This window comes from Blennius ocellaris (assembly GCF_963422515.1).
Source record: "Blennius ocellaris genome assembly, chromosome: 1".
NCBI classification, from domain to species: Eukaryota; Metazoa; Chordata; class Actinopteri; order Blenniiformes; family Blenniidae; genus Blennius; species Blennius ocellaris.
Window position 1 is genome coordinate 3,435,467 of NC_137650.1, and position 15,261 is coordinate 3,450,727.

Genomic DNA, 15,261 nt, shown 5'->3' on the forward strand with positions numbered 1-15,261 from the left:
TGTTTGATCATTGATGGAAGGTAAACTGCACCGAAAAAGTGGATGAAGGCGTACAAATATTTGTGTTGATTTAACATGAAATAGTTTTAAAATGTTCACTAATGTATCATCAGAAAATATAAGAAGGGAATCTTACGTATTAAATAAAAAAAATACCATTATACATGACACTTATAGCTGCATGTCACAGTTAATCTGCGCAATTTCTCTCCTGAAAGACTTTTCCCAACTTAAAATGTTCATTTTCCACCCAGTTAATTATGGGACAGATAAAGATTGAAGTTCTAACAATTTCCTATCTATAAATTCGTTTCATTTACTTTGAGAAGTTGCTTTCTTTCTCACCCTGATATTTTACTAAAGTTTATCTTTGTCGATGCCGACTTTGTGCTTTCCCCTTCCGTGAAGACGGGCAAAAACACAGATAGAAATACAAATCACACATTTTTGTGTGTGTGTCTTAAATCTCCCAACTGTCTCCTTTTCCCCTCCATGTCTAGGATGTTGTGTTTGTTGTTCCAGTCCACGTTCTGGTGAATGCTAAGAAGAAATCAGGCGACTCGTGTGCGGTCTGACTTGTGACCTGGCTCACCATGGGTCCTCTCGCTACGCCCAAAAAGGGAAGAGAAGGAGGCTCCGTTGATCCCTGGACTCCGACCTCCAACCTCAAAATGCTGATCAGTGCTGCGAGTCCTGAGATCAGGAACCGAGAAAAGGAGCTGGTCCTTCTCGACGGCGACGTGCAGGTGGGCCTCGACGCTTTACAGGTACGACACAATAACACGACGACCGACGGTGACGCCTGCTGATTTATCTGGCTTTTAATGGCTATTTCCTGTCTGTCTTTCTCTAGGAACTTGACAACGGAGAGGATTCTGAGAAGATAAGCAGAAAAGAGAAAAGTCTGGGGTTGCTCTGCCATAAGTTCCTCGCCCGCTACCCGGATTATCCAGACCCCAACGCCAGCAATGATATCTGCCTGGACGACGTGGCCACGGAGCTCAGTATGTTCTCTGTCGATCAGCGCAGATCACAGTTCCTACGTGTAGTTCCCATCTTTTCCTGTCACAGTTCTGCAATTCTTCATTTGTCGATGTTTCACGTCCGACCTGCGCAGGCGTGGAGCGCCGACGCATCTACGACATCATGAACGTGCTGGAGAGCCTCCACATGGTGAGCCGCTCCGCCAAGAACCGCTACAGCTGGCACGGCCGCTCCAAGCTGGCCCAGACGCTGGCCATCCTGAAGGGCGTGGGCGAGGAGCAGCGGTACGGCCAGCAGATCCAGCAGCGCTGTGCAGAGAAAGCTCTGGAGTTCAGCTGGAAGGAGAAGGAGAACGAGGCGGCGGCGGTGAGGCAGGCGGACGGCGAGGAGCAGGGGCACAAAGAGCTGTTCTTCGTGGAGCTGCCAGGGGTGGAGTTCAAAGCAGGTGAGGGTCCTGGCGCGTCGGAGTCAGATTGGAACGTCATCGTCACCCCCCCCCCCCAAATAAAAACCACATTCGCATTGTAGATTTGGATTCTCAAACAGGTCCGTCCGCTTATTGTGGAACCTTCTTGAAGTGGTGTTTGTGGAGCTGGTCCCAGGGGAGGATGTCTCCAGGCGGACTGGACCCTGGAGAGTCACCAGTTTTTCACAGGACAAACTAGGACAAAGGGACATTTCAGAGTCGCTTCTTAAGCAGACACACATGTTTAAGTGTAAATTCCTCAGAAAGGCTCCGTTCCAGCCCCAGCTGCCACAGAGCCCTCCTTTGTCAAGGTCCTGCTGATCCATTAAGAAGAATGTTTCAGAGAACAGAATCGCTGAACTGCAGGAACCCCTGGCAGGTGTTGATCCAGTGTCTCTGTCTGTCCAGCCTCTGTCAACAGCAGGAAGGACAAATCCCTGCGGGTGATGAGCCAGAAGTTCATCATGCTCTTCCTCGTGTCCAACCCTCGCGTCATCAGTCTGGACGTGGCTGCAAAGATCCTGATCGGAGAAGATCAAGACGCCTGTCGGGACAAGAACAAGTACAAGAGTGAGTGAAACCAACCAACACAGGCCTGAGTGGCTTTTCTATTGAAATGTCTCCACACTTCAGTGGATATACAGGACAGAGGATTCAAATGCACATGCTTTGTGTTTATTTGTTCCTGGATTTTCACCGTAACCAAAAAAGTTCTTTTCATTGTTTTGCAGCTAAAGTGCGGCGCTTGTATGACATCGCCAACGTGCTGCGGAGCCTGAAGCTCATCGAGAAAGTCCACGTGAACGAGCTGAGGGGGAGGAAGCCGGCTTTCAAATGGGTCGGCCCCGAGGAGTTCCTCCACCTGAAAGGTACCCTGAACCTGGTCCTCATCAGTCCCTGAACCTGGTCCTCATCAGTCCTGAACCTGGTCCCACCAGGGCCTCACTGGTCCCACCAGGACCTCACTGGTCCTCATCAGTCCCTGAACCTGGTCCCACCAGGGCCTCACTGGTCCTCATCAGTCCTGAACCTGGTCCCACCAGGGCCTCACTGGTCCCACCAGGACCTCACTGGTCCTCATCAGTCCCTGAACCTGGTCCCACCAGGGCCTCACTGGTCCCACCAGGACCTCACTGGTCCTCATCAGTCCTGAACCTGGTCCCACCAGGACCTCACTGGTCCTCATCAGTCCCTGAACCTGGTCCCACCAGGACCTCACTGGTCCTCATCAGTCCTGAACCTGGTCCCACCAGGACCTCACTGGTCCTCATCAGTCCTGAACCTGGTCCCACCAGGGCCTCACTGGTCCCACCAGGGCCTCACTGGTCCTCATCAGTCCTGAACCTGGTCCCACCAGGGCCTCACTGGTCCCACCAGGACCTCACTGGTCCTCATCAGTCCTGAACCTGGTCCCACCAGGGCCTCACTGGTCCTCATCAGTCCTGAACCTGGTCCCACCAGGACCTCACTGGTCCTCATCAGTCCCTGAACCTGGTCCCACCAGGACCTCACTGGTCCTCATCAGTCCCTGAACCTGGTCCCACCAGGACCTCACTGGTCCTCATCAGTCCTGAACCTGGTCCCACCAGGACCTCACTGGTCCTCATCAGTCCTGAACCTGGTCCCACCAGGACCTCACTGGTCCTCATCAGTCCCTGAACCTGGTCCCACCAGGACCTCACTGGTCCTCATCAGTCCCTGAACCTGGTCCCACCAGGACCTCACTGGTCCTCATCAGTCCTGAACCTGGTCCCACCAGGACCTCACTGGTCCTCATCAGTCTCTGAACCTGGTCCCACCAGGACCTCACTGGTCCTCATCAGTCCCTGAACCTGGTCCCACCAGGACCTCACTGGTCCTCATCAGTCCTGAACCTGGTCCCACCAGGGCCTCACTGGTCCCACCAGGGCCTCACTGGTCCTCATCAGTCCTGAACCTGGTCCCACCAGGACCTCACTGGTCCTCATCAGTCCCTGAACCTGGTCCCACCAGGACCTCACTGGTCCTCATCAGTCCTGAACCTGGTCCCACCAGGGCCTCACTGGTCCCACCAGGACCTCACTGGTCCTCATCAGTCCCTGAACCTGGTCCCACCAGGACCTCACTGGTCCTCATCAGTCCTGAACCTGGTCCCACCAGGGCCTCACTGGTCCCACCAGGACCTCACTGGTCCTCATCAGTCCCTGAACCTGGTCCCACCAGGACCTCACTGGTCCTCATCAGTCCTGAACCTGGTCCCACCAGGGCCTCACTGGTCCTCATCAGTCCTGAACCTGGTCCCACCAGGACCTCACTGGTCCTCATCAGTCCCTGAACCTGGTCCCACCAGGACCTCACTGGTCCTCATCAGTCCTGAACCTGGTCCCACCAGGGCCTCACTGGTCCCACCAGGACCTCACTGGTCCTCATCAGTCCCTGAACCTGGTCCCACCAGGACCTCACTGGTCCTCATCAGTCCTGAACCTGGTCCCACCAGGGCCTCACTGGTCCTCATCAGTCCTGAACCTGGTCCCACCAGGACCTCACTGGTCCTCATCAGTCCTGAACCTGGTCCCACCAGGACCTCACTGGTCCTCATCAGTCCTGAACCTGGTCCCACCAGGGCCTCACTGGTCCCACCAGGACCTCACTGGTCCTCATCAGTCCCTGAACCTGGTCCCACCAGGACCTCACTGGTCCTCATCAGTCCTGAACCTGGTCCCACCAGGGCCTCACTGGTCCCACCAGGACCTCACTGGTCCTCATCAGTCCCTGAACCTGGTCCCACCAGGACCTCACTGGTCCTCATCAGTCCTGAACCTGGTCCCACCAGGGCCTCACTGGTCCTCATCAGTCCTGAACCTGGTCCCACCAGGACCTCACTGGTCCTCATCAGTCCCTGAACCTGGTCCCACCAGGACCTCACTGGTCCTCATCAGTCCCTGAACCTGGTCCCACCAGGACCTCACTGGTCCTCATCAGTCCTGAACCTGGTCCCACCAGGACCTCACTGGTCCTCATCAGTCCTGAACCTGGTCCCACCAGGACCTCACTGGTCCTCATCAGTCCCAGAACCTGGTCCCACCAGGACCTCACTGGTCCTCATCAGTCCCTGAACCTGGTCCCACCAGGACCTCACTGGTCCTCATCAGTCCTGAACCTGGTCCCACCAGGACCTCACTGGTCCTCATCAGTCTCTGAACCTGGTCCCACCAGGACCTCACTGGTCCTCATCAGTCCCTGAACCTGGTCCCACCAGGACCTCACTGGTCCTCATCAGTCCTGAACCTGGTCCCACCAGGGCCTCACTGGTCCCACCAGGGCCTCACTGGTCCTCATCAGTCCTGAACCTGGTCCCACCAGGACCTCACTGGTCCTCATCAGTCCCTGAACCTGGTCCCACCAGGACCTCACTGGTCCTCATCAGTCCTGAACCTGGTCCCACCAGGGCCTCACTGGTCCCACCAGGACCTCACTGGTCCTCATCAGTCCCTGAACCTGGTCCCACCAGGACCTCACTGGTCCTCATCAGTCCTGAACCTGGTCCCACCAGGGCCTCACTGGTCCCACCAGGACCTCACTGGTCCTCATCAGTCCCTGAACCTGGTCCCACCAGGACCTCACTGGTCCTCATCAGTCCTGAACCTGGTCCCACCAGGGCCTCACTGGTCCTCATCAGTCCTGAACCTGGTCCCACCAGGACCTCACTGGTCCTCATCAGTCCCTGAACCTGGTCCCACCAGGACCTCACTGGTCCTCATCAGTCCTGAACCTGGTCCCACCAGGGCCTCACTGGTCCCACCAGGACCTCACTGGTCCTCATCAGTCCCTGAACCTGGTCCCACCAGGACCTCACTGGTCCTCATCAGTCCTGAACCTGGTCCCACCAGGGCCTCACTGGTCCTCATCAGTCCTGAACCTGGTCCCACCAGGACCTCACTGGTCCTCATCAGTCCTGAACCTGGTCCCACCAGGACCTCACTGGTCCTCATCAGTCCTGAACCTGGTCCCACCAGGGCCTCACTGGTCCCACCAGGACCTCACTGGTCCTTCTCATCAGTCCTGAACCTGGTCCCACCAGGACCTCACTGGTCCTTCTCATCAGTCCTGAACCTGGTCCCACCAGGACCTCACTGGTCCTCATCAGTCCTGAACCTGGTCCCACCAGGACCTCACTGGTCCTTCTCATCACTTCCTCTCACTCTCCCTCCGTTTGGTGTTCCAGATGTGGAGACCAGCTGCCCGTCCAAGAGGAGGGGGGTTCTGGAGTCCCGCTCGTCTGCTGACAACTGTGCCAAGAACCTGTTTTCATCGCCCAGCAGCAGACGCAGCTTCACCCGCCACGCCTCCCTCATCAAGCTGGCCAAGAGCATCCAGGACGACCGGCGCAAGATCAGCTCTGCGCCCAGCAGCCCCGTCAGGACCCCCGTCAGGACCCCCGTCAGGACCCCCGGTGAGTCGGCCAGCATTCCTTCACTGCCATCAGTGACGTTTCCTGTATTGAAGCGCTTTGCTTGGTCTCCAGGTGACTCGTCCAACGTGGACTTCCCCAACAAAATGGCCCAACTCGCTGCTATCTGCCAGATCGAGCTGGACCAGGAGTCCACGTGAGTTCAACCTGCAAAGTTTTCTTCTGAGAAAAATGGGAATATTTTTCTTTCCACTCTTGCTAATGTGGATTTGAGAGCTTCTATGTCAGAGCGCCCTGAAATGACTGTTTACAGGTGAATGAACTGACATTGAGTTGAGATGACGTTCCCCCAGGCCGCCTGTGTGCTAATTCATCTTTTCATTTCAGTTTGTTTTGAAATCCTTCTATGAAGATTCCCTCCTCGTGTCTTCAGTCTGGGTGTTGTGGTTCTTTCTAAGCCCCCCCCCACCACAGTGATGCTTCACGCTGACGCAGCTTTAGATACCAGTTCTACTTGTGTGTAACGGACATTCCTTGTGGTCGGTTACTGGAAAAGTCCAACCAGTTTAACGTTTGAGGGGAAATTCACAAATATGCTGAAATGAAATGGGACATTTAAACAAATGGATGAAGTCCAGAACCTATAATGTGCCTTGGAAAGCCTTGCTGGCCCACTTTGATGTATTGACAGTGGTTCCCTGCTGGCCCAGTGGTTCCCTGCTGGCCCAGTGGTTCCCTGCTGGTCCAGTGGTTCCCTGCTGGCCCAGCGGTTCCCTGCTGGCCCAGTGGTTCCCTGCTGGCCCAGTGGTTCCCTGCTGGCCCAGTGGTTCCCTGCTGGCCCAGTGGTTCCCTGCTGGCCCAGTGGTTCCCTGCTGGCCCAGTGGTTCCCTGCTGGCCCAGTGGTTCCCTGCTAGACCAGTGGTTCCCTGCTGGCCCAGTGGTTCCCTGCTGGCCCAGCGGTTCCCTGCTGGACCAGCGGTTCCCTGCTAGACCAGTGGTTCCCTGCTGGTCCAGTGGTTCCCTGCTAGACCAGTGGTTCCCTGCTGGCCCAGTGGTTCCCTGCTGGCCCAGTGGTTCCCTGCTGGCCCAGTGGTTCCCTGCTGGACCAGTGGTTCCCTGCTGGCCCAGTGGTTCCCTGCTAGACCAGTGGTTCCCTGCTGGCCCAGTGGTTCCCTGCTGGCCCAGTGGTTCCCTGCTGGCCCAGCGGTTCCCTGCTGGACCAGCGGTTCCCTGCTAGACCAGTGGTTCCCTGCTGGTCCAGTGGTTCCCTGCTAGACCAGTGGTTCCCTGCTGGCCCAGTGGTTCCCTGCTAGACCAGTGGTTCCCTGCTGGTCCAGTGGTTCCCTGCTGGTCCAGTGGTTCCCTGCTGGCCCAGTGGTTCCCTGCTGGTCCAGTGGTTCTCTGCTGGTCCAGTGGTTCCCTGCTAGACCAGTGGTTCCCTGCTGGCCCAGTGGTTCCCTGCTGGCCCAGCGGTTCCCTGCTGGACCAGCGGTTCCCTGCTAGACCAGTGGTTCCCTGCTGGTCCAGTGGTTCCCTGCTAGACCAGTGGTTCCCTGCTAGACCAGTGGTTCCCTGCTGGTCCAGTGGTTCCCTGCTAGACCAGCGGTTCCCTGCTGGCCCAGTGGTTCCCTGCTGGCCCAGTGGTTCCCTGCTAGACCAGTGGTTCCCTGCTGGTCCAGTGGTTCCCTGCTGGCCCAGTGGTTCCCTGCTGGTCCAGTGGTTCTCTGCTGGTCCAGTGGTTCCCTGCTAGACCAGTGGTTCCCTGCTGGCCCAGTGGTTCCCTGCTGGCCCAGCGGTTCCCTGCTGGACCAGCGGTTCCCTGCTAGACCAGTGGTTCCCTGCTGGTCCAGTGGTTCCCTGCTAGACCAGTGGTTCCCTGCTGGTCCAGTGGTTCCCTGCTAGACCAGCGGTTCCCTGCTAGACCAGCGGTTCCCTGCTGGCCCAGTGGTTCCCTAGAGGAATATGAACGGTGCTGCCTCCTCCCGTTGCAGGACCAGAGCGGTGGAAGTGACCCCCCCTGCCCTGAAGCTGCTGCCGGCCGCCTCCATGCTGCTACAAACCCCGACACCGGAGTGTGTGGTCACCGGCGCCGTGCGGCCCCCCGTCCAGCGGCCCCCCGCCGCCCCCCTGGCCTACCTCCCTGCTCAGTGCTCCCCCCTGATCCCGGTCCTGCTGCCCCGGCAGCGGGGCGACGGGCCCTGCCCCGTGTACCTGTACCCCTCCGCCAGGCCCCACCCCCTGGCCAAGCCGCAGCCCACCAGCCTGGCCGTGCGCTCCATGACCTTTGAGGAGAAGAGTGGGCGGGGCCCGCCTGCGGCCAGGAGCTCCTCGGACGCCAAACGCCTCCTTTCAGACTCGGCGTCGGAGAGCAGCCCCTCCAAAACCCAGAGGGTCGGCCCCGACTTCAAGGTACAGAGAAAAACTGCTTCTGGCACGTTTCCTTACAATCAACAGTTCAGTGTGACCTTCAGGCTGAACCACGCTGAGGACCAGCCGCGGTCTGGCTGCAGCTGGACGGGTGGGGGACACAGAGGACGGTGGGGGACACAGAGGATGGGTGGGGGACACAGAGGACGGGTGGGGGGCACAGAGGACGTGTGTGGGGGACACAGAGGACGGGTGGGGGACACAGAGGACAGTTAGGGGGCACAGAGGACGGGTGGGGGACACAGAGGATGGGTGTGGGGCACAGAGGACGGGTGGGGGACACAGAGGACCGTTGGGGGACACAGAGGACGGGTGGGGGACACAGAGGACGGGTGTGGGACACAGAGGACAGTTAGGGGGCACAGAGGACGGGTGTGGGACACAGAGGACGGGTGGGGGACACAGAGGACGGGTGGGGGACACAGATGACAGTTGGGGGACACATAGGACGGGTGGGGGGGCACAGAGGATGGGTGGGGGACACAGAGGACAGTTGGGAGACACAGAGGACGGGTGGGGGGGGCACAGAGGACGGGTGGGGGACACAGAGGACGGTTGGGGCACAGAGGACAGGTGGGGGGGGCACAGAGGACAGGTGTGGGACACAGAGGACGGGTGGGGGACACAGAGGACAGTTAGGGGGCACAGAGGGCGGGTGGGGGGGACACAGGACGGGTGGGGGGGACACAGATGACAGTTGGGGGACACAGATGACAGTTGGGGGACACAGAGGACGGGTGGGGGGACACAGAGGAGAGTTAGGGGGCACAGAGGACAGTTGGGGGACACAGAGGACGGTGGGGGGCACAGAGGACGGGTGGGGGGACACAGAGGAGAGTTAGGGGACACAGAGGACGGGTGGGGGGACACAGAGGACGGTGGGGGACACAGAGGACAGTTGGGGGACACAGAGGACGGGTGGGGGACACAGAGGACAGTTAGGGGGCACAGAGGACGGGTGGGGGGACACAGAGGACGGGTGGGGGGACACAGAGGAGAGTTAGGGGACACAGAGGACGGGTGGGGGGACACAGAGGACGGGTGGGGGACACAGAGGACGGTGGGGGACACAGAGGACAGTTAGGGGGCACAGAGGACGGGTGGGGGACACAGAGGACGGTGGGGACACAGAGGACGGGTGGGGGGACACAGAGGACAGTTAGGGGGCACAGAGGACGGGTGGGGGACACAGAGGACGGTGGGGGACACAGAGGACGGTTAGGGGACACAGAGGACGGGTGGGGGGCACAGAGGACGGTGGGGGACACAGAGGACGGTGGGGGACACAGAGGACGGTGGGGGACACAGAGGAGGAGAGCAGGTCTGCTGGCGACCTTCAGACCACTCCGGTTGAAGTGGCGCCACAGAAACACTCAGGAATATTTCTACATGTACTTTTCATCATTTGTTAAAAAGAAACAAGCAAATATTAGTTTTATACAATAAGAATCTCTTGGAGAATATCACCTAAGCTCAATGTCGCTGTATTTTACAAGTTTTAGCCACAAAAATTTAAATTTAAATGTCTTTAATAAAAAACAAGAGAACTTTGACAGTCCTGCTTGGATTTTTTAATGACTACGTAAAATACAAATGTCCTGCAACAAAAGTGTTTTTTATCAGAAACGTAATGCACCTTTACTGTTTCTGCCTTACTTTGAAAGAAACAAGGAGGAAACAAGTAACCATGAAGAGTGATTTGCTCATAAGGCTTTTTAATGTCACAATGACCATTTTAAATGAGATAAAAAGGAAATGTTTGCTCACTGCAGCTCGGTTCCCTTCACAAGTCACTGCAGAGTTTAGATAAGCGTCGCCCTGGTTCAAGGTGAAAGTGGGACTCACTGTTTCTGTGTTGGTGTCTCACCTGTTCTCCTGTCTGTCTCCTGTTAAAGTGTTGGTGTCTCACCTGTTGTCCTGTCTGTTTCCTGTTAAAGTGTTGGTGTCTCACCTGTTGTCCTGTCTGTTTCCTGTTAAAGTGTTGGTGTCTCACCTGTTCTCCTGTCTGTCTCCTGTTAAAGTGTTGGTGTCTCACCTGTTCTCCTGTCTGTCTCCTGTTAAAGTGTTGGTGTCTCACCTGTTCTCCTGTCTGTTTCCTGTTAAAGTGTTGGTGTCTCACCTGTTGTCCTGTCTGTTTCCTGTTAAAGTGTTGGTGTCTCACCTGTTGTCCTGTCTGTTTCCTGTTAAAGTGTTGGTGTCTCACCTGTTGTCCTGTCTGTTTCCTGTTAAAGTGTTGGTGTCTCACCTGTTCTCCTGTCTGTCTCCTGTTAAAGTGTTGGTGTCTCACCTGTTCTCCTGTCTGTTTCCTGTTAAAGTGTTGGTGTCTCACCTGTTGTCCTGTCTGTTTCCTGTTAAAGTGTTGGTGTCTCACCTGTTGTCCTGTCTGTTTCCTGTTAAAGTGTTGGTGTCTCACCTGTTGTCCTGTCTGTTTCCTGTTAAAGTGTTGGTGTCTCACCTGTTGTCCTGTCTGTCTCCTGTTAAAGTGTTGGTGTCTCACCTGTTGTCCTGTCTGTCTCCTGTTAAAGTGTTGGTGTCTCACCTGTTGTCCTGTCTGTTTCCTGTTAAAGTGTTGGTGTCTCACCTGTTGTCCTGTCTGTCTCCTGTTAAAGTGTTGGTGTCTCACCTGTTGTCCTGTCTGTCTCCTGTTAAAGTGTTGGTGTCTCACCTGTTGTCCTGTCTGTCTCCTGTTAAAGTGTTGGTGTCTCACCTGTTCTCCTGTCTGTTTCCTGTTAAAGTGTTGGTGTCTCACCTGTTCTCCTGTCTGTTTCCTGTTAAAGTGTTGGTGTCTCACCTGTTCTCCTGTCTGTTTCCTGTTAAAGTGTTGGTGTCTCACCTGTTCACCTGTCTGTTTCCTGTTAAAGTGTTGGTGTCTCACCTGTTGTCCTGTCTGTTTCCTGTTAAAGTGTTGGTGTCTCACCTGTTGTCCTGTCAAGCCAGATGTTTGTAACTCCCTGGTCTTCTTCCAGGACGCCTCCCCGAAGCTGTGTGAGCTCCTGCAGGCCCGGCTGAAGTCCCGGCGGGGGGGCGAGCTGACGAGCCGTCCGTCTCCCCGCGCCCTCCACCTCGACCCGGAGTTCGTCAACACGCCCGGCGGCGCGGCCAGCCAGCCACTAGAGGGCAGTCTGGAGGTCCTGCTGGACAAAGAGGACAAGGCGCTGAACTCCGACGGCGAGGCGGGTTTGACGCCCATCAGGGCGGCGCTGGCGTCCGGACCTCTGCACACCGAGGTGAAGACGCCTGCTGCTCAGCAGCACTTCAGTAACGGCCCCGTGTTTAACTTAACAAGGCCTCTGTTCCACTGCTGCAGACGCTGGTGCCGGCAGGGTATTTGATCCCCATCTCACAGCAGTCCTTCATCGCCTACAAAGACGTTCAGGACGGCAGCAAGGCTTCACCTTCAAACATCTACCAGACTCCCACCGCAGGTCAGACCATCAACCACGCCTCTTTACATACAGGAGGACACGTTCATGTTGGCTCCAAGCCACTATTTTACCATATTTTCTGCCCTATAAGGCGCACCGGATTATAAGGCGCACCTACATTGATTGACATAATTTACAACTTAGTTCTTATATAAAGAGCACCGCATTACAAGGCACATGGAATAGAGCAGTGTTCAGCAACCTTTATAGCTCAAAGCCATTATGTTACATTTTCCACTGATTCTAACACCCAGAGAGGTGCACACACTTTATTTTGATAGTCCTACCTGCAGCCTGTGCCAGGAGGACACTACACACAAAACCTTCTTCACTGCTGGTTGACAACTTACAACTACCGGTAATAAACTAAACTACATGAACTAAGCAACAAAAACACAACACAACACAATTATTACCGACACCACAAACCAAATAGAACCCCCAATAATTGCATTTAAAACGCCACAAACAGAAACTCCCATAATTCTTTGCAGCTATCGGCTGCACTGAGGAGCTCAGGATGCAAGGCATGATGGGAATTCATGTTTTGTGTTGTTGGAGGTTATTGTGGGTTGTTGTTGGGCTTGGTGTTGTGTTGATTGTGTTTATGTGTTTTTGTTCCCCAGTTTAGGGAGTCATTATTTCATCTAGTTTATTTTGGTTTGTTAGAATGTTGGTGTGCAACCATGAGTGATGAAGGTGTTGTGTGGAGTGTGGTCCGCTCTGAAGCTCCAGTAGCGAAGTTAGAGTTGTCAAAATAAAAGCTTCTGGTTGTTCAGCTGTCAAATAGCAGTCTTGAGTAGAGCAATTCTTCCATATATAAGGCGCACTGGCAGCTTTTGAGAAAATTTGAGGTATTTAGGTGCCTTATAGGGTGGAAAATACGGTACTTTATTCAAATGTAAATGCTTTGTACAGCTTAGTTGGTTTCATGTTCCACAGTGTTTGACTTTGATTTGGGATTCTATGATCGTACATGTATGGTAAGGTGTTTTACATTCCAGCTCGTCTGTATTCAAACGATAATGTCCCAACAATCATGCATCAGCTTTATTCATATTGTACTTTTAGGTTCACAACGTGCTTCCACGAAAATACCTTCAACATAAAAGCATCAACGACGTCCAACAAGAAGTGACAATAGTTAAGAATGTGTCAAATAGCTGGTAGAAGATAACACGTGTTAGATAATAAGCATCACTGTGAGAAGTTCGCCAGCAAGTCGCTGCTCATGATCTGCAGAGGAGTTTGAATCCAGGATCACAAAAGCTGCAATAAAACAATCTGACAAGCGACGTGAAGAGATGAAATAACATGAGTTCATATAAGCTGAAGCCTGTTAACGTGAAGACATTTCTGTTGTTTAAACCTCATGAGCTGGATTAATGCTCCTGCTACAAGCTTTCAAATACCGTTAGAATACCCTGCTGCTGTGTTGAGCAACTTTCCACTGGGAGGTTCCCAGCTCGGCTGCATTCTCCCACCTGGAAGTGGGAACTTCCCGAGTTCCTCCTCTATCGTTTTTAAAAAGTGCAACTAGTAGCTGAGGTGATGACCCTGCTGTGTTTGGCTCCAGGCTCGCGGCCCGGCCTCGCTCAGGAAATCACCCCCACCGGCCTCCGCCTCCCCAGAGCCGCCGCCTCCTCCCCGCACGCCGCCGCCGCCCAGCAGGCCCACCGCCTCCTCAGCCCCAGCCCCGCCATCCTCAACTTCACCCTGCAGAACCTGGGCCTGATCTCCAGCCCGGCCGCCTTCGCCGCCCCGCAGACGCCGGAGCGCGGCGGCGGCGTGGCGAGCCCGCTGAGCCTGCACCAGAGGGGCATGGTGTTCATCAGACCCGTGTCGCCGCTGCAGCAGGCGGCGCCGCAGCCGCTCGCCCTCATCAGCGTGCAACAGGTGAATCAAGTCGTCTGATCGGTGTTTATTCAACAAGTCCTACCTGTTTGACCTTTGACCTCTTTCAATACAGTGACATGACTTCCTGGCAGAAACATTCATTTTGTTTCTCCAAAATATGTTTATTGATTTTTAATAATCAACAATCTGGTAACATCAACCTGAACCAGAGGATATGAGCAAAATAACACGTGAGACGCACATTCATACATCCATCCACACACACACACACACACACACACACACACACACACACACACACACTTAGTGAAGTTTGCACGCGAAAATAAATAAACAATTTTAAACAGACCGTTGTACAGTACAACACAATGGTTTGGATACAGAAATATTGAAACATTAATTTTTAATGTTTTTTATATATATAATGTCCGCTTGGTTTAACCTGCAGGTCCCCGTCCCGTCTGCACGTCTTCAAACTCAACAATCAAAACACAAATCACTCATATTACTGATTAACTGTCCTTTTCTGTTAGTTTAACCTTTTATTGGGCAAATTGTGATGCATGGTAACTTCCTCACTTCTCCCAGATTAGAGGAGTTACTAACAATCACTAAATGCAGGACTGAATAGTTTTGAGAATAATTCTTTTTTTATCACTATTATTATTTATTTCATTCATTTCAAGCATGAATGATTTTTTTTAAATTATTCTCAAAGTTCTGACGTTCTGTTTTAAAAAGTTCTCCTAATCACTGAAGCACAGTTGTATCTCAGTGTTAAAATGTTAAAAATGATTTCATTATGTAATGTTGGACTAAAATACCTTTCATTACCACCTTATTTGGACAAACGTACAAATTAAAGACTAAAAGCAGAACCTTTCTGCTGGTCGTGTGTTGATGGCTGGACTGACGTGGCCGACCCCTCTCCCTCCAGATGACCACCCCCAAAGGGGCGGGACTTCCCCCGCACAGCTTCTTCCACACGCCGGTGTCCCTCTCGCCGCTGGCTGCCGTGGTAACCACCGGCGGACACCAGGCCGCCAAGACTGTTTACGTCCCTCAGAGGAAACTGGACGTGAACGCCGGGGAGTCCTGAGGGAACTTAGGGTGTGGGTGGGGCTGATTTGTGTTTCTGCTTACCTCGGAGATTTCACCGCCGCCCTGCGTTCAGCCGCGCCGCTCGGCAACACTGGTGACGTGCATCACTTTCACTAATTCTGCTTCTTCCCCAGAGACACAAGTTCATTTTTTTATTTCAATTTTTTGCTAATGTGGGTGAGAAATACACATTTTTTTAAAATCACCAATGTGAGTAAAATTCACCTCTGTGCTATTGTAAAATCTAATGACATCACATTTGCCTATTTGTATATTTAAACTGTTACACACACACACACAGTGGAATTGTTCAGAATATGTGAATATTTGTGATGCAGTGTCAAGTTGAATGACAAACTGCTGAACCTAATTTATGAGAAGATTGTTTCCGATGTTAAATGTAAAAATGCAAAATAAATTTTTAACATTTTTGTAAGAACGTCACGTTTCTTTTGAAATCAAGGACACATATTGATATTTCATAATTCATTATTTACATTAATGACTCATCATAAATGGACCAAATAAATTATCTGCAAGTGTTAAATTATCTAAATTCCTTCAGTCTAAATAGAAAAGAATTTAGAATTTGGACAAAAAGTAAAATAACA

At 53.6% G+C, this 15,261-nt stretch overlaps 1 protein-coding gene across 1 annotated transcript; it reads left to right on the top strand.

The window, feature by feature from the left end:
- Positions 1–593: 593 nt before the first annotated feature.
- e2f8 (E2F transcription factor 8) lies at positions 594–14,648 on the top strand (the record flags this gene model as incomplete). The annotated part of the gene is given in 13 exon segments (XM_080519645.1): positions 594–767; positions 854–1,004; positions 1,118–1,429; positions 1,859–2,020; positions 2,182–2,319; positions 5,655–6,036; positions 7,832–7,937; positions 7,940–7,954; positions 7,956–8,249; positions 11,234–11,494; positions 11,575–11,692; positions 13,269–13,588; positions 14,487–14,648. Coding segments are annotated over 13 exon segments (2,595 nt in total).
- Positions 14,649–15,261: the final 613 nt, after the last annotated feature.